Source organism: Phoca vitulina, unplaced genomic scaffold (genome assembly GCF_004348235.1).
Source record: "Phoca vitulina isolate PV1807 unplaced genomic scaffold, GSC_HSeal_1.0 scaffold87, whole genome shotgun sequence".
In the NCBI taxonomy this organism is placed as follows: domain Eukaryota; kingdom Metazoa; phylum Chordata; class Mammalia; order Carnivora; family Phocidae; genus Phoca; species Phoca vitulina.
This window is the reverse complement of record NW_022589790.1, coordinates 146,007-172,014: the sequence shown is the minus strand read 5'-3', so window position 1 is coordinate 172,014 and position 26,008 is coordinate 146,007. Positions and strand designations below refer to the sequence as shown.

Sequence of the window (26,008 nt, the reverse complement as noted above, 5' to 3'; positions counted from 1 at the left end):
ATATATATATATATATATATATATATATATATATATATATATATATAGGGTTATGTGAGTAGCCTTGGTTTTAGGAGCACATATGGACAGAGGCTTGTCCTAGAGACGTGCTTGACTACCTTGTGTTGTCTGTAATAGAGCACTGACATGTAGACACTGATATACATCATGAAGAACACACATAGGAAATCTCATTGGAATATGGCATTTAGGAATACCATTGCATGTCAGGTCCAAGCTGCTTGGTTTTACAAGTACTGTGATACCCAGGACCAATATTTGTCATGCTGCTATAGTTACTGTTGTTTTAATCACCTTGATATAGATCAGCATGTTGATGATCCAGAAGAAAAGAGAAGAGGGCAGAATCCATGTTAAGATTTTCCATTTGAGCTATGCCCACTTACGGTTACTGGGACTGATACCAGTGACCTGAAAGGTACTTAGAAAACAAGTTGTTCACACAAGAAGACCCCAGAAAATGGAAAGAACACGACAACTTCACAACCAAAATTATTAAAAATGTGTCTAATTTTGAAGGCTGACATTCTTTCTGTCATGACATTTGACAAAGTTAGTGTGTGAGATCATGTCTGCAGGCCTCCTTTGTATGGCTGACTTACAAAAGTTTATATGTATAACAAGAAGTTCAATGAGTTCCCCAGGAACCCAAGGCCATTTTAGAGATGGAGAAAATCTTCAAAATCACGTCCATTGAAAACATGGTCCTCATGGCTTCCTTAGATCTTTAGAATGCAGCCAGCACAACCTAGAAAGTCATAGAAAGATATTTTAAGATGAAAAGTTAGGAGTAACTAAGCCTTGGGAAAAGAAAATCAGACTTGGTGCTTCATTATTTGTGCATAGAAATACAAGATTTCTGTACATTGACTTTGTATCCTACAACTCTTAACGAATTTGTTTATCAGTTCTAGCAGGTTTTTTTTTTTGTTTTTTTTTTTTGGTGGAGTCTTTTGGGTTTTCTATATAGAATATCATGTTATCTGCAAACAATGACAGTTTTACTTCTTCTTTGCCATTTTGGATGCCTTTTATCTCTTTTTGTTGTCTGATTTCTGAGGCTAGGACTTCCGGTTCCATGTTACATAACAATGGTGAGGGTGGACATCCCTGTCCTGTTTGTGACCATAGGGGAAAAGCTCTCAGTTTTTCCCAATTGAGGATGATATTAGCTGTGGAATTTTTGTATATGGCCTTTATTTTGTTAAGATATGTTCCCTCTATCCCTACTTTGTTGAGGGTTTTTATTAAGAATGGATGGTATACTTTGTCAAATGCTTTTTCTGCATCTATTGAAATGATAATAAGGTTCTTATCCTTTCTTTTTTAAGTTTTTATTTAAATTCTTGTTAGTTAACATGTAGTGTAATATTAGTTCAGGTGTACAATTAAGTGATTCAACACTTCCATACAGCACAAGTTACTCATCACAATAAGTGAATTCCTTAATCCCTATCAACTATTTAACCCATCTCCTGACCCAACTCCCTTCTGGTAACCATCAGTTTGTTCTCTACAAGTCTGTTTCTTGGTTTGCTTCTCTCATTTTCCCTCTTTGCTCATTTGTTTTGTTTCTTAAATTCCACTTATGGGTGAAATCATATGGTATTTGTCTTTCTCTGACTGACTTATTTCCTTTAGCATAATACTCTCTAGATCCACCCACACCATTGCAAATGTCAAGATTTCATTCATTTTTATGGCTTAGTAGTATTCCATTGTATATATATATATTTATACCACATCTTATTTATCCATTCATCAGTCAATGGACACTTGGGCTGTTTCCATAGTTGGCTATTGTAGATAATGCTGCTATAATCATTGGGGTGCATGTATCCCTTTGAATTAGTATTTTTGTATTCTTTGGGTAAATACCTAATAGTACAATTTCTGGAGCATAAGGTAGTTCTATTTTTAACTTTTCAAGAGACCTCCATAATGTTCTCCAGAGTGGCTGCACCAGTTTGCATTCCCAGAACAGTACAAGAAGGGTTCCTTTTTCTCCACATCCGTGTCAACACCTATTGTTTCTTGTGCTGTTGATTTGGAAAAATGTCTATTCATTTCTTTTGCCCATTTTTAAATTGGATTATTCATTTTGGGGGTTTGAGTTTTATAAGTTTTTTTATATATCTTGGATACTAACCCTTTATCAGATATGCCATTTGTAAAAATCTTCTCCCATTCCATAGGTTGCTTTTTAGTTTTGTTGATTATTTCTTTTGCTATGGAGAAGCTTTTTATTTTGTTGAAGTTGCAATAGTTTATTTTTGCTTTTGTTTCCTTTGCCTCAGGAGACATAACTGTAAAGATGTCACTTTGGCTGATGTCAGAGAAGTTACTGCCTGTTTCATTTTCTAGGATTTTTATAGTTTCCAGTCTCACATTTAGGTCTTTAATCAATTTTGAATTTATTTTTGTGTATGGTGTCAGAAAGTGGTCCAGTTTCATTCTTTTGAATGTTGTTGTCCAGTTTTCCCAATACCATTTGTTGAAGAGACATTTTTCCTCCCACTGGATATTCTTTCCTGCTTTGTTGAAGATTATTTCACCATATAGTTCTGGGTTCATTTTGGGGCTTTTTATTTGATTCCATTGATCTATGTGTCTGTTTTGGTGACAGTACCATACTATGTTGATCACTATAGCTATGTAACATAACTTGAAGTCTGGATTTGTAATGCCTCCAACTTTGCTTTCTTTTTTTCAAGATTGCTTTGGGTATTCAGGGTCTTTTGGGGTTCTATACAAATTTCAGGATTGTTTGTTCTAGCTCTGTAAAAAATGTTGTTGTTATTTTGATAGGGATTGCCTAAAATATGTAGATTGCTTTGGGCACTAGAGATTTTAACAGATGATGCAGAGAAAGCATTTGACAAAGTACAACATCCATTCATGATAAAAATCTTCAACAAAGTAGGGTTAAAGGGAACATATTTCAATATAATAAAGGCCATCTATGGAAAGCACACAGCTAACATCAAACTCAATGGGGAAGAACTGAGAGCTTTTCCTCTATGGTCACAAACAGGACAGGGATGTCCACTCTCACTACTGTTATTTAACATAGTATTGGAAGTCCTAGCCTCGGAAATCGGACAACACAAAGAGATAAAAGGCATCCAAAATGGCAAGGGAGAAGTAAAACTTTCACTATTTGCAGTTGACATGATACTGTATATAGATAACCTGAAAAACTCCACCAAAAAATTGCTAGAAATGATACACAAATTTAGTAGAGTCACAGGATAAAAAATCAGCATACAAAAATCTCTTGTATTCTATAAACCAATAATGAAGGAGTAGAAAAGAAATTAAGGAATCAATCCTATTTTCAATTGCACAAAAACAATAAGATACTTACGAATAAACTTAACCAATGAGGTGAAAAACCTGTACTCTGAAAACTATAAAGCACTGATGAAAGACATTGAAGAGGACACAAAAAAATGGAAAGATATTCCATGCTCATGAAGAACAAATATTGTTAAAATGCCTATTCTACCCAAAGCAATCTACAAATCTAATGCAATTCCCATCTCTTTTTTTAATAGGACAAAATTTTTATTTTTTTTATTATGTTATGTTAATCACCATACATTACATCATTAGTTTTTGATATAGTGTTCCATAATTCATTGTTTGCATATAACACCCAGTGCTCCATTCAGTACATGCCCTCTTTAATACCCATCACCAGGCTAACCCATTCCCCCACCCCCTTCCCCTCTAGAACCCTCAGTTTGTTTCTCAGAGTCCATAGTCTCTCATGGTTCGTCTCCCCCTTAATAGGACAAAATTTTTAATTCATTTTTTTATGTGTAGGTTTTCCAAATTCTGTACCATTTTGTGTTAATAAGTAGTACAATTAAAGGGCTTTCCATGGTCAAGTATTGTTGAGAAGCTTCAAGTAAGGTAAAGTTATAGATGTTTATTTACTGAATCAGTTGGGATAACTAAGTTGTTTAAGGTTATAACAATCAAAATAAGGTTTTTTGCAAATGCAGAGAACATGATTTATTTTATTCTCTAAAAATTTTTGTTAATTTCCTTTGACCATCATAGTTCAATATGCTTTGGCTAAGCTAGTTAAAACCAGATCAACTGGGTTTTCCCATTCCTAGGTTTGAAACTAAGAGTTTTTTTAACAACATGGATGGACCTAGATAGTGTAAGTGAAGTAAGTAAGTCAGAGAAAGATAAATACCATATGATTTCCCTCAAATGTGGAATTTAAAAAAGAAAACAAATGAACAAAGAAAAAAAGGGACAAACAAAACATCAGACTCTTAAAATAAGCCTGAACTGAACTGAAAATTTGATTCCTGAGGTACCATGGAAAAGGCCAACATTATTCTCAATTGTTTGGTTACTTTCTACTTAGCTTCTAGTCTCTTTCCTTAAACATTGCAAAAACTGATTGATTCCTTAGGGGAAATATGAATTACTTTTCAGGGCCTTCCTACTCTTTGGAACCTTGTCACTCAAATCCTGACTTTCTTAGGAGCTTGACCTCCAATTTGTCTCTTTGGTCCCAGGAGGTCACCAAAAGCTCTCCTGGCTTCTTTATTCCTTGGAAAAGGTTTTCAATATATCCATAGTTTTTGTCTCATTTCAATGGTTGGAATAATTGCCATGGGGAAAATTTTCTCATAAATTATTAGACCACAGCATGTAGTTCTTTCTACTCTATGATCTTGGTTTTTCCAATCCTGGTCATGAACAGCTTCCTCAAAGATTTGTTTTGTTTTGCTTAATTTTTAGCTTTCCTGGGTTACAGTATTCTTCTTCTAAAATTACTCTTATCACAGCCAGAAGCATATAATGTATTCTGCCAGAAGCAGAATAATGTATTCATTATTTGATAAACAAATACTTATTCTATTTTAGGTATTTTGTTATTTTTCAGTTTTTTACTTCCTTTCTAACAACAACACCACAAAAATGATTTTCAGTGATGTGATATTCAGAATTTTCTTCTAAAATTACATAATTTTGGGGTAACTCATTGATGCTTATGACCTACACTAATATCTTATTAATTCGTGCTTAACAAAGAACTCCACAGATGAGATTATGTGGACTTTGGCTAATATGTTAATTAAAATTTTTAGGAGAACCCAGAGACAAAGTATTCTTTTAGACTAAAAAATATTCTGGATGATGGGTATAATGTAAATTTCCCAAGAGGCAAAGGGACTTTCTATCTGCCCAACATATTTATTGAACATATTCCAGCACCAGCAACTTCCACTGAGCAGAGATCAAACCAAATCATCTGTTTTTATTTTTATTTTCCCCTTGTTTCTCTTGTTTTGGACTATCAACATGCTAACTGATATCCCAGACATACAAAATAGCGTGGATATAAACATCTCTTGTTGGTGTAGTTATCTAGGAAGTATTATATGCCAGCAGGGAATAATGTTCAATTTATGAGAAGCATAGTTATTTGTGATTTCCTCTTTGCATTCTTCATGATCTGGACCAGTGTTTGTAGGATGATTCTCTTGTACAAACATGAAAGAAAATTCAAGACATGAGCAAGAGCCAGCACACACACATATCCTCCTCAAAGAAGAGAGTCTCATAAACTATCCTCTGCCTTGTGGCATGTTCTGTTTTTACTTCTTTAGGCAATTCTTTCTTCATTGAACTCTTGGTATTCAAGAACACAAGAATCTTACTTAGCAGGGCATCAGCAGCTTCTCTGCAGTTACCCAACCTTTTGCCCTTTGATGCTGATCCACAGTAACAGCAGAATTCCCAAATTCTGAGCTGCTCTTACTAGGATTAAGACCTCTCAGCTTATAAAGTAATTATGGATGCCACACCCAGACTTTTTGTTACATGAGAAGAAGACTTCCATTTCAAGGTGAGAGCCTACTTTGAGAATTTAATGTAGACTGGCTTCTTTTACTTAACAATATGGACTTAAGCTTCATCCATTTCTTTGCATGGCTTGATAGCCCTTTTAAAAAAATTGCTGAATAATATTCCACTGTATGGATGTACCATTTTATCATTCACCTATTGAAGGACATCTTGTGCACTTCTCATTTTGGATGGTTGTCAATAAAGCTGGTAGCAACAGGGACGCATGGGTGGCTCAATCAGTTAAGTGTCTGCCTTTGGCTCAGGTCATGATCCCAGGATCCTGGGATCGAGTCCCACATCAGGCCCCTTGCTGAGTGGGGAGCCTGCTTCTCCTTCTGCCTGCTGCTGCCCCTGCTTGTGCTCTCTCTCCCTGTCAAATAAGTAAATAAAGTCTTAAAAAAATAAAGCTGGTATCAACAATCACATGTAGGTTTTTCTTTGGGCATAAGGTTTGAAATCAGGTAAATACCTAGTACTGTGATTGCTGGGTCATATAGTAAGGCAATGTTTAGCTGGGCCTTTTATGTTTTAAACTGAAAACATTAATTGACTGAATCCAACTGAATTTTTAAAAACTAGATGTCTGCGTGGTGAGTGAATACTACCTCCCTAGTCTCAATCCAGAGGAAGTTATTGTATGGTAATGAAGAGTATGCTAATTTTTATTGGGTAAATTGAAGGATGTAACAGAAAACATTTTGCAGCCTAGCTTTATTTTATTGTTTCTCCCCCAAACTATCTTATTTGTGTAAATTCAGCTAAAAATTACTGCTATAAATACCATACTTCTTAGTAGTAGTAGTAGTAAAAAAATGACAAGCTATTACAAATAGGGAATCTGCCTCATTTGATTTTTGGTTCTTCCTTTTTTTCTGTTCCCCAACAGTGTCTAGTTTATTCTTCCTTCTCTTCAGACTAATAAAATGCTGGGGACTGTATAAATACTCCTACACATTTAATAACACATTTATTAACATAGATATTTTTAAACTTCAGAGGAGATATGGAGAAACAGGCTTTAGTGCCTCAGTAAGTTCATCCTCCTTGCTACTTATTCCTTCTCCCCAGAGCCCCACACTATCTCACAATAACTGATCACTTAGGGGCTCTTCCTTCAGAGATGTTTTTGCAGAGTAAACAAGTGAAGGTTGCAGTGGATCTGAAACATGGGCTCATCACACTTCTCAAAGCTCCCTGGGCACTTAGTATAAAAGCTGCCTGCAACTACAAACTAAGTCTTTTGGACAGGAAGAAAGAACTCCCAGCCACCAGCTTAAATAAACGTCTTCTGGGTCTTTGGGCACAATGGACAGGCTTTCAGCTGAGAGGTGCCAGAAACCGATTTAGCTTATAGAAACTCTAGGTGTACTAGATATATATTACCCTTGATCCATTACAACCCTCCCCCCTCCCTTTTTTTAAAGACTCAGGATAATGTCTTTTCCCTACTCCTGGGAGGGAAATGAGAAGAGGACGAGGACATGATTTGGGTGCATAGAGCATTTCTGAGAGTGGGACAAAGCCAAAAATTTTGTGGGCTAAACAGAAAAGATAATAGGAAGAGAAGCAAAGAAAGGTGCTGGCAGTTTTTGCCAAATCCCACCTTGTGTCCTTGGTCCTAACGTGCTGTTGTGGGATAAGTTTTACTCGGTCTGAAGGCTTGATAGTCTTGGCAAGGAGAAAACTCAATTCTGCATCTTGCTGCTTTAGCAGTTACTTTGTTATAGTAGGGAGATGAGACCTGTGTGCCTGAGAGAGCCCTAGCATAGCTTCCCTTCTCTACCCAAGAATTCAGATTTCTCACCCACACTAGGACTTTAAGTGGGTGATAGAGGGCCTGACAAGAACATGACTTTTAACACGTCAGACTGAAAAATGTGTGTGAAGGTGAGTATTGTTTCTTTACCTTCAATCTCTCTGGATGCAGGATCATAGCTGGGAGCGACTGAAAAGACAAGACATAGTTCTCATGAGTGCCCAAATTAGACTTTCTACATTGGCATAAAACTGGGTCATTAATATTTTTAAGGTTCTAGGAAGTTGTTTTTTTTTTTAATTAAAAAGACACTTAGCATATAAAGATGACACCTGGGGTTGAACCCTTGATCTTTTCTCCCTTCTTTCTACAATCCTGAGTGGTCAGGATTGGCAATGGTTTTGTTGAGTAACTGGCAGCTCCCCCTCTTCCCTTCACTCTTCAGTCATATTTATTTACCAAGTGCCAGGCACTGGGAGCGATAACTACAAAGGGATTATATGCATGGCCACCTACAATAATACAGGCACTATTGTACGATAGGTTAGTATCATGAACTTTGGAACCAGTGAGTTCTGACTTTGAGTCCTAGTTCTACCATATATTGGGGATGTGGACTTGGCTTTAGGACTAGGTTACCATAGGCTTTAGTTTTCTATTTTGTAAAATGGGGCAGTAATAATAACCATCTCAGAGATTACATGTGAATATAAGATGAGGCAATACACATAAAGCCCTTTGTACATTGTAAGCTTGAGAAATGTTACCATTATTCCTATTATTCCATATCATTGTTAGTAGTAATTGTCTAATGGATAATAGTTTAACTTTCATGTATATACTCTTATAATTTTCAAGATAACCCTATGAAAAAATATTATGATATTGTTATTTTCATATTACAGATGAGTAAACCAAGATTGACAAAGGTTAAAGACCTTCCCAAATTTACACATGTAGTAAGTGGTTGAGCCAGACAGAGTCCTTTTGATTTCATGTTTAACGCTCTAGACTCTACATTATAGCCTTTTCAAGTTCTCTGAGTCAATTCAACCGGAGAACTGAGGACGTGTTCACATTTCAGGAATGTAGTCATTAGGCCTGATCTGCCTGGTAACTGATGATGCATTATCAGTTTGGCTTTTGCCTTTCATTGGACAACGTGGTTCCCACTGGGCCAATCCTTGGTCCCAGGGCTGATTATTAACTCACCGCTGTCCCCACGGGGAGGCGGGGTTTGGACCTAAGACAGCAGTTGGTCCCAGAAGCCTGAGATTAACGGCAGGGTTTTACCTCTGCCTGTCCTGAGGGATGCTGAGTCACAGTGCCTACCTTGCCCCTAACTCTCTCTCCTCCCAGTCTTTGTCTGTTTCTACCCGCCTCCTCTCACTTCCGTCCTCTCTTTTCTCGCCTTTATCCATGGGATCCCAGAATTGTTTCATTTGAGAGGATTTAGGGCAGCATCTTTCTGAGCCAGTTGTCACCTTTTCTTGGTCAAATACATTTTGAGAATATTGTTAAATTTTTAACCAACGACATCCCCCCGCCCCCTTTCAAGAAAGCACACATGCAACATTTGACAATTTCAGAGGATTCCTAAATCCCCTGGAGCCACAGAACCCAGGAGACCTGGTTAGAATCAATTTTCTTTCTTTCTCTTGGGAAACATCCCAGGTTCTGGCCTCAGCTCTTCCAGGGACAAGAATGTTATAAATAGCATCTGAGTAAATAACAACAACAAAAGCAGTCTCCTTCAATGACAATAATTATTAGAAAACAGAAAGCAAAAGTGAACTCCAGAGCTAATTTTCACATGTAGGAAATACCAGAGGTGGAAAAAGTAAGTTTAATGATTTCTCAGAAAAGCAAACAGCCAAATCTTGAAAATAGCATATCCGCAGGACCACTGGTCCTGTCTGCTTTCTAACATGTAGGGGCTCCTTGGGGGGTCCCAGGGGTGGTCAGAAGGCACCCTTCCTGGACTGGTTGGACAGATCTCCATAAGGCCGAGTCTCCTTCCCTTCAGAAGGACTCTAGGTTGTCCCAGAGCCTGACCACATGGTCAGCCATCTGCCTGATAATACCTTCTGTGGTAAGGACTAGGTTCTGAGGGAGAAATCACTACCCTGTCCTCCTGCCCTTATAGGAGTCTCTGTGGGACTGTTACGGAACCTGGACTGGATCGCCCGACAGAAGAACCAAGTGGCACTCGGAGATCTTGGAGGATAAGAGGTTTATTTAACGCTGGTGGGCTAAGAAGAGAGTGGTGTCCAAAGGTCTGAGCCCCGAGCACAAACAAAGGGGGCAATTTATACACTTCTACTTCCACATACTTGGCACTTTTGGCGAGTGCGCGAAGCGGGGCAGGGAGAAGAACCTGGATTGGTGCGTGCAGGATGCACAGCAGGGAGAAGAACCCAGAAGAGCCCCGGGGCAAGGACCGGGACTCTCTCGCTGGCTTGGTCGGCCATCTTAGGACACAGATTTTCCTTATCAGGACCACTTCCTTTTAGCTGCTGGCCAGCAGTGGGTCACTCATTCTCCTTTCCTCCTCATCCTCTGACTTCCCTTCCTCCTGTCCTCCTCCACCACCTGTCCTCCTGTCCTCATCCTCCTCGTCTGCCTGTCCTCATCATCCACCTGTCCTTCTGTCCTCCTGTCCTCTTTGTTCTGTCTTTCTTATCCTCCTGTCCTCATCCATCTGTCCTTCTGTCCTCCTGTCATTCTGTCCACCTCATCCTCCTCATCTTCCCGTCCTCTTCATTATTCTGTCTTCCTGTCCTTCTGTCTTCTTTGTCACCTGTCATTCTTGTCCTCCTGTCCACCTCATCTACCTGTCTTTCTGTCCTCCTGTCATTCCGTCCATTTCACCCTCCTGTCCTGTTCCTTTAATCCTCCCTATACTCCTGTCCTTCTGTCCTATTTGTCCTCTTTTTCCACCTGTTGTATTGGGGTGCTTTGAAATGTATGAGAAGGAGGGCTCTACCAAAGAGGAGGAGGGGCAGGGTCCTTCTTGCAGGGGAGTGACCTCCTACTACAGATGGTCAATGACCACAGTCCTCTTGCACAGTCCTCTTGCACAGTGCCCTGTGAGCCTCCCCACATGAGCCGGAAACACTCCTATTTCTTTCTTCTTCTCATCTCCATCCCAGCCGCCCATCCTCTCCCCCACATTGTGGGAAACCAGTGTGGGCTGCATCATGGAGCAGCCAGGTAGAGTCACTGTTTGGGGTCACAGGAGCACAGGATGATTTTCCTGGGCTGTAGACACTCAGGCAAGGCTGCCCACAGTTTTGGAGTCCTCCTCTCCCTCCCTTCCCCCTAGCCCCCGTCCTCTCTGGAGGGTCAGAGAGAAGTGCCTTCCTCCAAACATAGGTGTTGAGGGGCAGCCCTGTAATAGAGGTGGCCAGGCCATCGTGGGGGCAGGAGTGCTAACTCAGGCTTGCCCTTCGATGTGGAGTTGGCCCTTCCAAGAGGTCCGTGAGCTTTACAAGGCTGTGTGTCCCATCGGGGTTGGAGGGTCCCAGCCATGTTCCCTTGCTATCCTGGGATGGCTTGCTGCCATCAAGCACGAGGTCACTTTAGCTTTACATCCTCACCAGCCAGGAGCCCTCATCCACTTCCACTCCTTTCTCTCCTTCCACCCCACCCATCCTCCAGCATCCCTCCTGACTTGTGGACCTGGACAACCTTTAGTATTTCTTCTCTTGCCTCATCCTTCTCTAAAGGTGGCTAAGTAGACCCTGGGGTGAGAGAGGCATGAGAGAGGGCAAGGGCTCTAGCCCAAAGCATTTTGTGGTTTCTTCCTGCTCTTGGGCAAATGTAGACAGTACCTCACTCCCTGGAGCCAGCAGACACTACCTAAGAGAAATGTGTCCTGTTTGCCATCTTCCATGCTTCTTCCTCCTCTCGAAGCTCTCAGGCCACAGGAGTGAAGACATTAGCCAAGGAGTCTGTTATTGGTAGATGACACCTTAGCCAAAGGTTGTGAAGGATGAGAATTTGTAACTCCCACATGGAACCCCCAGAACCTGTTTTCAAGCTGTGTGATCATCCATCAGCGACGATTTGCCCCAGTGACCACACTTCTGAAAGTCAGCTTATCAGCAACAGATACACATCAGCCACCACTGGATGTAAACACTCTCGACTCTGAAAATCCCGCAATTCCTGACACCGTGCTTCCCAAAACCCTGCATCAGGTCACTTCTGCTTTGCTCAAAGAGACTGTGTCTTACAAGCTCTCCAGTGCTTAAGCACCAAATAGATTCAACTTTCCACCTCAGCTTCTGAGTGGTGCTTTCTTCCTTCAACAAGGGGTTTGGACAATCAAAAGAGGTCTCAGAGAATCCGTGTCTCTCAGCAGAGACTGGCAGGTGCTGCAGAAGCCTATGAAAGGCCTTACCCACAGAAATCCTGGCCCAGTACACTCTGTAAAACTAATTATTGTTGTCCCTGCCTTTATTGCTAACTTTAGAATTGTTGGTTATCTTATTGATGGACTTGTTTTTAGCTTACTGTTTGAGCTATAAGGTAACTGATTTTAACAACTTGACTTTGATGATGAGCCTCCCCACCCTGCTAGGAGTAAGCCTAGGATTCTGCTCCAGTGCCTGGGCCCTCAGTCCTGAAAGGTGAGCTACACCACAGGGAGGGATCTGGGATCTAAAAGTCTCAGGTGCACCTACAGGAGGATTCAGCCCTCAGCTCCTTGTGGGAAAAAACTTGAAGGAGAATCACCCTGAATGCCTGGGCAAGAGGTCAGTGGAGAGAGTGGAGCCAGGGATAGGGGGGAGTTTGGACAACGTCCCTGGAAAAGAGACGCCAGGGGAGTGGGTCACTGTGTCTCTGGGCTAGGACTATAACCAGGCAAGCAGGAGGGGCCCAGGAGCAGCTCCAGAGCCACTGCCTACCCTAGAGGAAGCAGTGAGTGCACAGCAGGATGCCTGGCCGGGTCCCCAGACCTCTCAGAAAGCCCTATCCATGAAGATGCTTCGTGAGGCTGGCCTCCTGGGGTAGGGCTTTGACAACCTGCTCAGACACATGGCCTTCTCTTTCCCCAGCAGCTCAGTTCACCACCCACCTCTCTGCTGGCCTTGAGGTATAGCTGTATTTACCTCCCCCAAACTGCTTGTCTTTTCTAAGATTTATTTATTTTAGAGAGAGAGTACATGAGTGGGGGGGTGGGGGGTAGGAGGGAGGGGCAGAGGGAGAAGGAGAGAGAAATCCTCAAGCAGACTCGGTGCTGAGCGTAGAGCCCAATACAGGGCTCAGTCCCAGGACCCTAATATCATGACCTGAGCTGAAATCAAGAGTCGGCCGCTTAACTAACTGAGCCACCCAGGCGCCCCCCAAAACTGCTTTTCATCCTACCTTCATCTTCCTTACCCTTTCTGTCAGGACTGGGATCAACTGTCACCACCTCTGGGAGACTTTCCACTACCTGGTCCTTCTTCCTGCTCAGGGTCCAAGTTTCACCTGTGGTGGGTGTGGGTGTGTGTCTGAGCCCCACCAGAAAAGCTCTCCTTATCACTAAGGTTTTGTAACATCTTTTCCTGTCCTTAAGGGAACTCCAAAGATAATTTAACCTACACACCCACAGAATTAAAAATTAAAATGAATATAATGCCCTAATTGTAACAAAAAGTATTCACAATTAAATCATAATACAGTCATAACATATGTCTCAATATGTAAATGTTTGGCTTGACTATATAGGAAACATAATGATTAATCAGGCACTTGAATGGATATGCAAAACGTCTATGAATACAACAGCTACAAATGCCACTGATCAAGCGTGCTGTGGGCAATCCAGAACTCAGCTGTGGGAAGGACACAGTGCTGTAGGAAGTAAGCCACTCTCAGCAAAGTAGCCGACAATACGAACTACCACCTCCCTTCCGTCTCAGCATAGCCACCTTCCTGGAAGATTCAGCGTCTACTGTGAAAGCAAAAACGCTATTTGCCTGTGTCCTTATGACGAGGCCCATCATTCCCCACAGCCAACTGTCCTGGTTTGTCCAGGACTGAGGGGGCCCCAGGATGCAGAACTTTCAGTGCTAAAACTCGGACAAGTTGATCATCCTGCTTTATACCTTGAAACAAACCAAGACTAACCAGGTTTCTCTATTTGGTTTGGCCCCCAAAATAAACCTGGATTGCCTAGAAAAATAACCTTCTCCCTGATTTTTGCAATGCTAATCTGCAGATATGTCACAACTATTGTGACTATAACAATCATATCATAATGCAAACATTAATTTTACAGGTTTTTTTCCCTTAAATATTTTTATTTGATTAACCAGACTTTTTGATGCCCACCTTCCTTGCAACTCTGCTCTATCCTCTCCGAGTGTTCCTTTGACAATATTAAAACGCGACAAACGAGCTCTCGACGCAGATCATTACAATCGGGCTTCTTCTTTGGTGAAGGCCTGGCAAGACACCATGGGCATCTTGGCCTCAAGACCCGGTAGGGCTGGACTCCTGGCATCCTTGGCCCCGCCGCTGACGGGTGAGGAGCTCCCCCAGCACACCCCAATAAGGGCCGCCAAAGTCCTCCCCATGAATTTTCTTTAAAAAAAAAAAAAAAAGATTTATTTATTTATTTATTTGACAGAGAGAGACACAGCGAGAGCAGGAACACAAGCAGGGGGGGTGGGAGAGGGAGAAGCAGGCTTCCTGCGGAGCAGGGAGCCTGATGGCGGGGCTCGATCCCAGGACCCTGGGATCATGACCTGAGCAGAAGGCAGACGCTTAACGACTGAGCCACCCAGGCGCCCCCTTCCCCCATGAATTTTCAAATATCAGAAACCACCCAGGTGAAAACTATTATCCAAAACATGAGGGTCCCTGGTGAGAATTCAGGGGGTCTGTGAACCTGGACGGGAAAAATAAATTAAATTTGTTTTTTAAATATTTATTTTATTTATTAAATTTAGCCATTCTTCCCCTAATGAATGGAGGTAGCAAAGCTCAGCAGTGTTAGCAAGACTTGTGCTTTTGTCCTCAGTCGAAACCACAGGAGTTTTCTTTTTTTTTTTTTTTACGATTTTATTTATTTATTTGACAGAGAGAGACACAGCGACAGAGGGAACACAAGCAGGGGGAGTGGGGGAGGGAGAAGCAGGCTTCCCGCGGAGCAGGGAGCCCGATGCGGGGCTCGATCCCAGGACCCTGGGATCATGACCTGAGCCGAAGGCAGACACTTAACGACTGAGCCACCCAGGCGCCCCACCACAGGTGTTTTCGAATCACATGATAGTTGTTGCAGACACCTAAGTTTCCAAACGACAGTAACGTTAGCTCCACCTCTGGGTCTCATTTCATGAGGGAGTGAAGTATCCTATAAGCTATATTTGACAATTACCAACAAGATTGCTTTTCATACACATATATGTAATTTGGGGGGGTTCTGCTTCAGAGGCCCAGCAAAGGGGACATCTGGGAGCTGTGGGGTGGGGGCTGACGATGGCGTTTGGGAGCCAGAGCCCGAGCGGGAGCCCGAGCCAGGCGGGATGGGGAGGGGCGGGGCAGGGCGGAGCCGCCTGAGATCGCAGACGCTCCGCCTTCCGGACGCTGAGCGCTAGCTCTCCGGGGTTAGCTCCAGGCCACCCGCCCCACAGCTGAGGACCGACTCCTGCTAAATCGACGCCCGGGGGCTGCGCGCCAGGCTGGCTGACCCGGGCTCGCGGGTCCTCGGGAGCGCGCGCGCCTGGACGCTGCTGCGGACAATGCTGCTGTTCCTGCAGCTGTTGCGTCTAGTGCCGAAGCTCGCGGCAGGTGACTGCGCGGAGAGGCCGGGGGCGGGGGCCGGGGGGGGGGGCGGAGAGGCGGGGGCCCTGGGGCAGAACCCCAGGGGCCGCCCGCCAGCGCGTGGTTGGGGCTAAGGGAGGCAGGGAGCGATCGGAGGCCACTTCCGGGTTTGGGGACCAGGGATGGTGAGCTGGGGAGCAGACCCAGGACCGCAGGTGGCGTTGAGCCCTGGGTTAGAGCCCCCGTCTGGCTTAGAGTCCTGCGGGAAGCCGGCGGGACGCGGAGGGCTGGCGGTGACCCCGGCCTGGACGCAGCCGATGCCGTAGCTCCTCGGGGTCCCCGTGGCCCCCCCTCCGTAGGACGCCTCTCGGTTCCTGGGGCTGGGTCCTCCAGGAAGGTCCTTAGGGAAGCTCTGTGGGGGCAGAAATCTGAGAGGGCTGGCGCGTCCCCTGCCAGCTAGCTCGGGCAGCGCCCGCCCTTCATGGTGGGCGTCCCCGGAGGCGTGGCGAGGCTCTCCCGAGTCACGGTGGGTGTTGGCGGAGGAGGTGCAACGAGGATTTCTCTGACCTGGCCCGGAATTTCCATTCTTTCCCAGTTTTAATTCTTCTGGCATTGGTACCTGAGCCTGACCTGCTCCTGGATTCCCCCCTCTCCCCCCCGCCCGCTGCCATGGGGCACCGCCCCTCCCGGCCACACAGATGCCGGAACACGCAGCACACATGCGGAAGTGTCCACCGTCACAGCAGTTAACAGTGGCTGGTCACCCTCGCTCCAAGCTGTTCTAAGTGCTTCACATACAAGAAGCCATTTCAACTCACAGAACAATCCTCGATTTACTATTTACAGATTTAAACTAGGGCGCGGAGAGGACGCTTACTGGCAGGATCTAAAGTCGGAGTTCTTAACCTTTTTTATGCCTTGGACCCGGTCTCAGAATGTTTTTAATGCAACAGATGAAATACATTTGGGGGGGGGGGCGTCTGGGTTGTTCAGTGGGTTAAGCTTCGGACTCTTGAATTCGGTTCAGGTCATGAGGTGGAGCCCCCCCCCCCCCGTAAGGCTCCCCGCTGAGTGTGAGGGGGAGCCTGCTTAAGATTCTCACTCTCGCTCTCTCTCTGCCCCTCCCGCGCTAGCGTGCTCTCTAAATAAACAAACATAAATAGAAATACATAGGATTACAAAGGAATCTAGTTACGTTTCTATAAAGCTGCTAAAACTTTTTAACTAGAAATATAAATGTGTGAGATGTAGTATGTGTGCTTCTAAGTTAACATATTAAATAATGCACCAAATAGCAACAATTCCCAGAATTGGGAATTAGAATAAAGCATATGTCCAGGTGTCTGCACCAACTGTCACCACAAAAGCACTTGTGGCTTCTGTCCAAATCCAAAGCAGGGGTTCTGCTAATCCTGCTGAGCTTTGTTGCCTTCACCATAGGAGAAAGGCTAAATTTCAGCCTTAGTGAAAGTAAAGAGGTTCTTTTTTCCCTCCAAATTGAGGCTCCTGAAGTCAACAGGATGGACCTTCAGGAGGATTCAGCCCTCAGCGCCCCATGGAAAACATTTGAAGGAGAATCACCTTGGATGTCTGGAAAGATTGGGGGAGAGTTTGGTCCTTGGGACAGGACCCCATGGGGCATGGGCCACTGTGTCTCTGGGCCAAGACTGTATTGGTTTTCAGGTTCATACAGTCCCCCCAACCCTCCCTGGGCATAATATAGGGGCATACAGGTGATTCCAATTCTGTGTGGCGGGATGGTCATGGGTGTTTGCACATAGGCCCTGTCTCCTTATGGAGGGAATGGCTGGGGCTGACCTAGGGAGTGGGGACCCCAAGCCAAGGAGGAGGGAAGGAGTGGAGAGATAACCCTGGGATGTATCCAACTGCAGGAGAGAGATGGCACATGGAGGGGAGGTAGCCAGGGGTTTGGGGCAGGCCCCTCACAATACTGGATGCCAGGCTTTCCCTTCAGAAGCTAGGGAGTGAGGAAGTGGCTTTCATGGGGCAGATATCATGAGTGCTGCAGCAGGGAAGTTTGAAGTGGCTCAAACTTTAGAATCACCCAGAGGACTTGTTGAACTACAGAAAGCTGGACCCCACCCCCAGAGCTTCGGATTCAGTAGGGCTAGGTTGGGTCCTGCGAATTTGCATTTCTAGCAAGTTCCCAGGTGATGCTGATGCAGCTGGTCCTGGAACCACACTAGATTCACTAGCTTAAAATGTTCTTCCCTCCTTACCCACCCCACTGCCTCGTAACTCACAGCTGGTGAGGTCCCCTTCAGGTTTCAGCCTATAAGGCCCCTGACCCCAACACCTTCCCACCCCGGTGTGTTTCTGATGCCTGGGACTTCCTGCACCACAGCACTCATCAGCCCCACTCACCTTATTGGACCTACTTATTTATTTGTTCAGTTGCATCCTCCCTGTCAGACCTGAGCTTTTTCAGGCCCATGACCGTCTTGGTTTATCTCTGTCCCCACATACACCCCCACGTGGCTCAGTGCCTGGCTAGTAGTAGGTGCTCAACAGCTGTTTGCCAAGTGGGTAATATTGCAAGGGCACAGCTGAGCAAGTGGACAGAGCTGGGCAGGACCAGGCAGAACCAAGAGGGTATGGGTTCTCCACCTGGTAGCATATGAGCATCACCTGGGAGGTTTCAATGCCTGCTAGTGTCCTCTCCTCTTTCCCTCCAAACCAGCTAAATTTATCAATAGCAGAAGTGTCAAAGCTGCCAGGAGGGGCTGGAGCTGGAGACCCTCTAGCAGAGGGAGAGGCAACCCAGTCCTGGCTTCCCTCTTAAGTGGGAAGAGTCAGGGCCTACCTCACAGGAATGCAGTAAAAATGCCATGAATCAATATTTCTAAAGCTTTGGCACCAAGACCCAGAACTCAGCGCTGTTGGTTTTACACCTCCGTGCTAAAGGAGTTTCCAGGCAATCCTGAGACAGGGCTCCCACGTCCCTCTTCCCTTCCAATATGCCTCTCTTTGTCATTTCATACCATCCCTCTAAGCAGAGACAAGGATGTGTAGGGTATTTATGCCTTGGGATTCATATTTCCCTTTTCCATTTCCCCTTTGCAGAGAGTCCTTGGGGGCTGCCTGTGGTGGCCGATAGCCCGGCTTCCTTAGCGAAGGTGGTGATGGCAGAACTAGCCGACCTGAAGTTAGAAAACAAGCCATGGCCTGGAGGTAAGGCACTGCCTACCTGCTGAAAAAGGGGGCAAGATGGCAGAGGCCAGGAGCCCCCAGCATGCAGGAGGGCACCTCCACAATCTGGGAATCTGGTAGACTGCCTTTGCTCAGGTGGAGCACACAGAGACCAGACCCTCTGGAGGGTGCCCCAGGGGGCTTCTTCACTCAAGTATCTTTCCCCACCCTCACCCCCCCAACACACACACTCCAGCTCTCTTTTCCCCATGCCCACCTCTCCCTTCCAGATAGGCTAAGCAAATGATGTCTGCAGAACCCTTCCTTCATGCCTACACTTCTTTATGTTTATTACCTCGCCGAATGCTCCAGCACTGTGGACCAGGTCAAGCAAGTGCCCTCACCTACAGATGAAGAAATCAAAGCCTGGAGCTGTGGAACAAGGCCACACAGCTAGACAGTGGCAATGCCACATGGATTGTAGGAAAGGGGTGGGGCACCACCCTCCCCCACCAGTCAGAGAAAGAGGGAGGCTGTGCATAAGAGGGCAGGACTGCCCCTTTTTGCGGGGCTGGCGATGTGGCCCAGTGACCAGGACGCAGCAGTGAGGGAAAAAAGGGTGGCTAATGACACGGGGCCTGAGGCAGCAAAGGGCATGTGGCCACTTAGGCCATGTCACAGCATGAGCAGATTCCCCTGGGACATCTGCCACGTGGCCCCCACTTCCTCCTGCTGTGGTCTCACCGTGCCTGGCACTGACCGCAGGCTGGCAGGGGTGTTTCCTCCAAAACTACAGAGGTAGCCTGATGATTCCTCACTCTGGGCTGGAGCCCCAGGCATGAGGATCCCTCCTGGATCCAGTTAGCAAGGAGGAATCTAGTCCCAGCTCAAACTGTCCTCCTGGAGCAAAAAGACAAGTGTGGGCAGCCTGTGAGCCCCCCCCAGAGAGCAGGTTGGGCTCCCAGGACCGTCTAGTAGGCAGAGTAGACAGCAGTGGGATTTTCAGGGATGGTGGCCCCTCACTGGGTATGTGGGAGGCAGTAGCTGGAAGCCAGCTGAATGACGGGGCCACAATCATGAACTTGTCTTTGAATAGTTCCAACTCCCAGGATGGGCACCAGATGCCAGGCTGTAGACCATGGGTGAAAAAGTCCAAGGCAGAGCCGATGCCAGAAACCAGAGCTCCCATGGCAGGGAGGGGTAGCCCAGAGGCTGTATCCAGGCCATTCCAGGCACCATCTGGACAAGCCGAGGAAGGATTTGGGATTCAACCCCCTCTTTCACCCCTACTGCTATCACCTACAGCTACTGAGTCACACCACCATTTTATTTTTCTCCCATGTTATTGCAAAAGCCTCAGAACACCAGAAGAATACTACTGCCCCAGGACCTTTCCACTGGCTTTCCCTTCTGCAGACCTGGAATGCTCTCTCCTAGACCTTTACACAGCTGGCTCCTTTAGGTCTTCATTCAGGAGTTTCCTTGGGGAGGGGGGCTTCCCCGTCCATTCTATCTAAGATTTTAAACCCCACCCCTAACACTTTGTATGTCTCTGCTTTGTTTTTTTTTCCCCTCAGAACTTATTGCTGATCAGCCTGTCATACATTTTATTCATTTATCTTGCTTATCCTACATTCATGGAAGCTTCCTAAGAGCAGGCACTTGTAGCTCTTCTGCTTTCCCAGCATCCTCAGGGCCTCTGAGAGGGCCAGATAAACAGCAGATGCTCAGAAAGTACTTGCTGAATGGGGCCACAGGGAGGGCCCCGCCTGGCCATATGGGCAAGGCTGGGCAGAGCTGAGCCCATTGAAACCGTGTCCAGGGTGGTGTCTGTGGAGGGCAGAGAGTGGGGAGATGCCATGGGGAGAGGGCTGCTCGTGTGTCCCCAGCCAGCCATATAGTGTCAGCCCTTCGTGGGTTCACTAAAGGGCAGGTGCAGGCCAGGGGACATCTTGAGAATCCGGGTCTGGCCCTGCTTTCCGCTACTTGGCAGGTGATTTTGCCTCTTTGGGGCTCAGTTTCCCCATTGGTCATAGATTGGCACAATAGTACCTGCCCGGTAAAATTGTTATGAGGGTTAACAGAGCCAAAATTTCGTAAAGTGCTTAGGACAGGGCCCAGCACCTAAGTGCTTTAGAACTATTTTGTAACTTTACAAAATAAGACATGGATAGACTTCCCTTCATTTTTAACCAGAAGTAACTGGCCATTGAAGCACAGCTTTTGGAGGACATCCTTCTTCCCGGACTGTGCATCCTTCTCTCTGTTTCAGGATAGCAGGACCTCCAGGGCTCCTGGGTTTGAACTGTCCACTGAACTCACAAGACACAACAGACTTTGGTCTCATAGTATGTGTATTTGTTCTCTATAGCTGCTGTAACAAGGGGACCACAACTTGGTAGCTTAAGGACGGCATACTTTTATTCTCTTAGAGTTCTGGAGGTCAGAAGTCCAAAATGGGCTTCTCTGGGCTGAAACTAGGGTGCCGCGGGACAGTTCCCTACAGGGGCTCTCAGGAAGAACCCATTTCTTTGCCTTTTCCAGCTTCTAGAGCTGCATTCCTTGGCTCGTGGCACCTTCTGCCTCTTTCTTTGTTCCATCTTCCCATCCCCTTCTCTGGTAGTCATGGAGTGTCCCTCTGTCCCCTTTCATAATGACACATTCAGGGCCTGCCTAGACAATCCAGGATAATCTCCCCATCTCAAGATCCTTAATTTAATCACATCTACAAAATCCCTGTTACCATATAAGGTAACATTCATAGGCTCCAGGGATATGTTAGGGGCCCAGAATTCAGCCTACCACACTGTGCGCCTTTAGCTGAGGAGGAGACAGGACAGAACATACAACATGCATGGCTTCTCCACCACCCAGGAGGCAACTACCCAAGGACACAGGCTCTTTGCCCTCCCTCACACCCAGGACAGACAGCTGCTGCAGATAGGAGCCAAGGAGCAGGTGGTCGGTCACCTTAGCGTAGAGAAGCCATAGCCTCTGTTCCTTTCAAGGTCTACATGCCTACTCACAACTCCCAGCCCAGGAGCACCCCCACTAATCTTAACTCAGTGGTTTGCAAGGAAACAGCACCCTGAGAGTCCGTCATTTCCCTGGAGGCCCACACCAGCCCAGGCCTGATGTCAGCCCTTCACTCACTTTCAACATTGATCCCTCTCACCTCATGTAAGGTGTCACCAGTGCAAGAAGAGAGCTCCTCGTCCTTTTCCTAAGCTTAGAAAAAGCAGGCTCTGGGGAGAGAATCCGGGCTCCTCTCTTTCTAGTGCATGGCTTTGGGTACTGTACTTGCCCTCCCCTGGGCTTCTCAGGTCCTTCATCTGTGGAATGGGGCCAATCACACCAACGTCTTAGGTTTATACTAAGGACCAACTGAGATAATGAATGAAAAGCAGTTAGACTGGTGCAGGGCACAGAGCAGTCACTCTCCAAAAATGACAGCTGTGATCATCATCCTTGCCTTTCATGCTCTTGTTTTTTGTCCAACTCGATAAATGCCGGCAGTATCCACTGTGTGCCAAGCATGACGTTCTTTCTCCCCAAGACCCGTGGAAACAGTGGTGACACAGTCCGATGTATTGCCCACCCCATGGAGCCCACAGTTTCGCAGGGAGCACAGAGACTGCTCTGAGGAATGTCAGGGTGGAAGCAGGAGGGCTTCTTGGAGGAAGGGACACCTGAGCTGCAACCTGAGAGATGAGGGACATTGGCTGAGAGAAGAGAGGGAGCAGCCTGGGGCAGAAGGAACTGCAGGTACAAAGGGCCGGGGCAGTTTGCTGTGGCTGCAAGGGAGCTTAAACGGAGCTGTGAGGGTGGAGATGCGCTTGACTCCTTTCACATTTGAATATTCAAATGTTGAGCATCCACTGTGTGCCAGAAGCTGTTCTAGTCTGGGAAAGAAGGATCCTTACAGGAATCTCTGCCCTTGGGGAACTGACATTACAGGGGAGAGACAGACTATTAACAAGAGAAACAGGTAGGGACACCTGGATGGCTCAGTGGGTTAAGCATCTGCCTTTGGCCCAGGTCACGATCCCAGTGTCAGCGTCGTGGGATCGAGTCCCGCATCGGGCTCCTTGCTCAGCCAGGAGCCTACTTCTCCCTCTGCCTGCAGCTCCCCCTGCTTGTGCTCTCTCTCTCTCTCTCTAACAAGAAAATCCTAAAAAAGAGAAACAGGTAAAGTGCGTATTCTCTATGTGGTGGTAATGCTCTAGAGAAAACACTAGGGGGAGTGCTGGGAATGTAAATATTTAATAGAGTGGGCAAGGAAGGCTTCGCTGAGAAAGTAGCATTTGAGTAAAACCTTTTTTATTTTGTTTATTTATTTGAGAGAGAATGAGAGAGCACAAGCAGGGTGAGGGGCAGAGGGAGAATCAGACTCCCCGCTGAGCGGGGAGCGTGACATGGGCCTCGATCCTGGACTCCAGAATCATGACCTGAGCCGAAGGCAGCACTTAACCAACTGAGCCACCCAGGGGCCCCGAGCAAAACCTTTTTTAAAAAAAAAAAATGAAGTAAGGGAGGGGCCCCTGGGTGCTCAATTGGTTAAGCATCAGACCCCTGAACTCAGCTCAGGTCTTGAGCTCAGAGTCATGAGTTCAAGCCCAGCATTGGGCTCCACAGTGTGGAGCCTATTTGGAAAAAAGGAAGAAAGAAAGAGAGAAAGAAAGAAAGAAAATGAAGGAGTGAGCTGTGGGTGAGCCTCTGAGAAAGGTGGGGTAGGTTTTTTAAAGGTACAGCACTTGTTTTCATAGCTGGAGTCAGGGCGAGCTGCTAAATAGATTTCATCTCCAGCACCAAGTTGAATGGATAAGCTGGTGCTTCTAGAGATGGTGGAGAACAAACCTTGAGGCAGCATTTGGACTTAAAGAGAAGAGATGACTAGCAGTGTCTGGTGTAGGAACAGGAGGGAGCGGGGAATGGAGTCAAGATGCCACCAACTTGGCAGCAATGGTTCAAGCTAGGAATGATGGCCCCGCTTTATCAGGTATCTCTGGAGAATGAATAATTCCACAAAAATTAAACTGCCAAACAACCAATTTTTTTTATCATACCTTTTTAATTGTGAGATGGGAAACCAGATAATCACACTTACAGAGAAGAGTGTAAAGTATAAGTAAGTAAACCCTGAGTGGGGGCGGGGGGGGGGAATGGGGGTGGAAAACTTCTTAGAAATAGAAATAAAGCCCACAAGCCTTAGCACATGAACTTTGGCCTCGATGTTTGACTGATTGATTGACTGATTATTTAAACTATTTGGATGCCCTTATATTTTTAACTGAAATCCCCAGTTCTTGCTCTTACTGATGGCAAATACTCTGGAGAGGTTTCCACCGCCGTCCCCATCAGTCACACCAGCCCGCGGTGCCAATCCTGGCACGTGAGCCTGACTATTTTGTGTCTTCACAGGGACACACTCTCTCCACTACCACTACTTGGCCCTGTCAGAGCCAGGCCCGGGCCTTCCCCAGTTCCTGGCTATAGGCTACGTGGACAACCAGCCCTTCATCCATTACGACAGTCGTGTGGACAGGGCCAAGCCCCAGGCCCCATGGATGGCAACCGTGGATGCCCAGTACTGGGAGACAGAGACCCAGAAGCAGAGAGCCTGGGCAAAGGTGCAGCAGGTGGAGACGTGGACCGTGATGGGCTACCACAACCAGAGCAGTGGTGCGTCAGGGGCTCCTACTGGCCCACCTCTTCCTTCCTTCACACTCCGCATGCAGACCCTCTAGGCAGCCATGCCCTTCCATTAGGGGACACAGGCCACCCTACTGAGCCCGGAAGAGGGTGCAAGGCATGCTCCTGGTGCATAGCTCTATCCCCACAGCCAAGCGGGGGCCCGCAGAATTTGTTGTGGCTTCAGGAGCCAGCCCATGGGGCCAGCACAGCAAGCATCCACAGTAGCTCGGGCCCTACAACACCTCCGCTTCAGCTACCCAGGGTTCCAGACTCCAGCAGACTGGCAGAGGCTTTTCCCTCCCTCACACCCACCTCCAGGCTCTCAGACACCAACTCTGCCATGCAGGGAGGGAAGCCAGATGAACCTGAACGAGGCAGACAGCTCAGGGTGGGAGAGAGAACCTAGCTGAGGACCTCTGCTCTACCCAATGCCAGGGAGGAAGAGGAGCATTTCCCTCAGGCCACAGCTTCCGTCTCTCAGCACGGACAAGCTCACGCCCCCTGCTGGCTGCTGCCGGTGCTGCATGAACACGCCACCTGTTCACAGCCCTTTCCCACTCTGGACCTGGAAACCCAAACATAGGTATAAAAGCCCGAGACTGGGGAGAGGTGCACATTAGCCCAGGGGCCCCAGGATAAGCGCCCCCAGCCCCCAGTCGCTGTGCTAGCAGCCAGGCTCACATCTGAACGTGTCTTTCACATCTCTGAATTTGCCCAGTCTTACCATGAGGACCTCTTCCATCCATAAGTAGCTGAGTTCTTCTGATGTCTCTAGTTATGAACTCAAGTGTCCTCCCGTGAGAGGCCCAACAGGCTTCTCAGCCCTGCCTGCTCATGACAATTACCCGGGGAGCATTTGTTTTTTTAAATGCCGCCACCCTGCCCACCACCCTTCGGAGACACCCGTGGGTGCTGGGCTTCTCTCCGGCTCTCAGGGATCCACCCCATAGCCCGTGCAAACTGCAGCCTTCTCGCCCACGTGCACAGGCATGCACAGCACTCAGCGGATGTTCGGCTGTGAGATCAGGGAGGACGGCTCTACCAGCAGCTTCTGGCAGTTTGGCTTTGACGGGCAGGACCACCTGTCCCTGGACCTGGAGACTCTGAGCTGGGTGTCGGCCAAACCTGCAGCCATGCGGACCAAGAGCTGGTGGGAGATGGAGCGCTGCTATGCCGAGTATGACAAGGCCTACCTGGAAGGCCTCTGCCTCATTTCCCTGGGCAGGTACCTGGAGCTGGGAGGCCAGAGCCTCACCCGGAAAGGTAAGGTGCAGGCTGCGGCCACAAGAGGGGCCCACACCCCCGTGCTCGAGAGTCTGGGGGGAGGGGCGGGAGGAGGCAGACTGTGTTCCCCTGGCTCCGATAAGCCCACTGAGCCCCAGGAAGAAGGCCGACTAGCCAAGGGCTTCCTCATGTAGAGCAGGACAGAGGCCTCGACCTCGGGCCCTCATTCCAGGTGAGGTGGACCACACTGTGGTCTTGGTAAATGAGGCCCTGATTCTTCGCCTCATTTTATTCATCCACAGAGTAGGTTAAACTAGGTGGCTCATAAGGCCCTCTGGGGGCTTAACATCCTGTGGTTCTCCCTCAGAAATGGACCTCAGGCCCCAGGGGATAGCATCCCTCACTAGACCAGTCCCTGGACTACTGGGGACTGCCAGGGAAGCTGAGGCCCTTTGCCCCTCTGCCCCCACACACCCCTCATGCTAAACATGCTCCTCAGATTCTAGGTGGATCCTATACTTCTGA

At 46.9% G+C, this 26,008-nt stretch overlaps 1 protein-coding gene across 7 annotated transcripts in view; it reads left to right on the top strand.

The window, feature by feature from the left end:
* The window catches only part of LOC116626420 (H-2 class I histocompatibility antigen, Q10 alpha chain-like), a 72,239-nt gene that overhangs the window by 41,045 nt on the left and 5,186 nt on the right, over positions 1-26,008 (top strand). For 5 of the 7 annotated variants that reach the window (XM_032395730.1, XM_032395732.1, XM_032395733.1 and 2 more), the window contains 3 exons: positions 18,500-18,607; positions 23,987-24,247; positions 25,247-25,522. In XM_032395730.1, the coding sequence (XP_032251621.1) occupies positions 18,559-18,607; positions 23,987-24,247; positions 25,247-25,522 (586 nt within the window). In that variant the 5' untranslated portion in view covers positions 18,500-18,558. Of the gene's footprint in view, positions 1-15,209; positions 15,443-18,499; positions 18,608-23,986; positions 24,248-25,246; positions 25,523-26,008 lie in introns of those variants that run through there. The other 2 variants (XM_032395728.1, XM_032395734.1) reach the window with 2 other exon arrangements.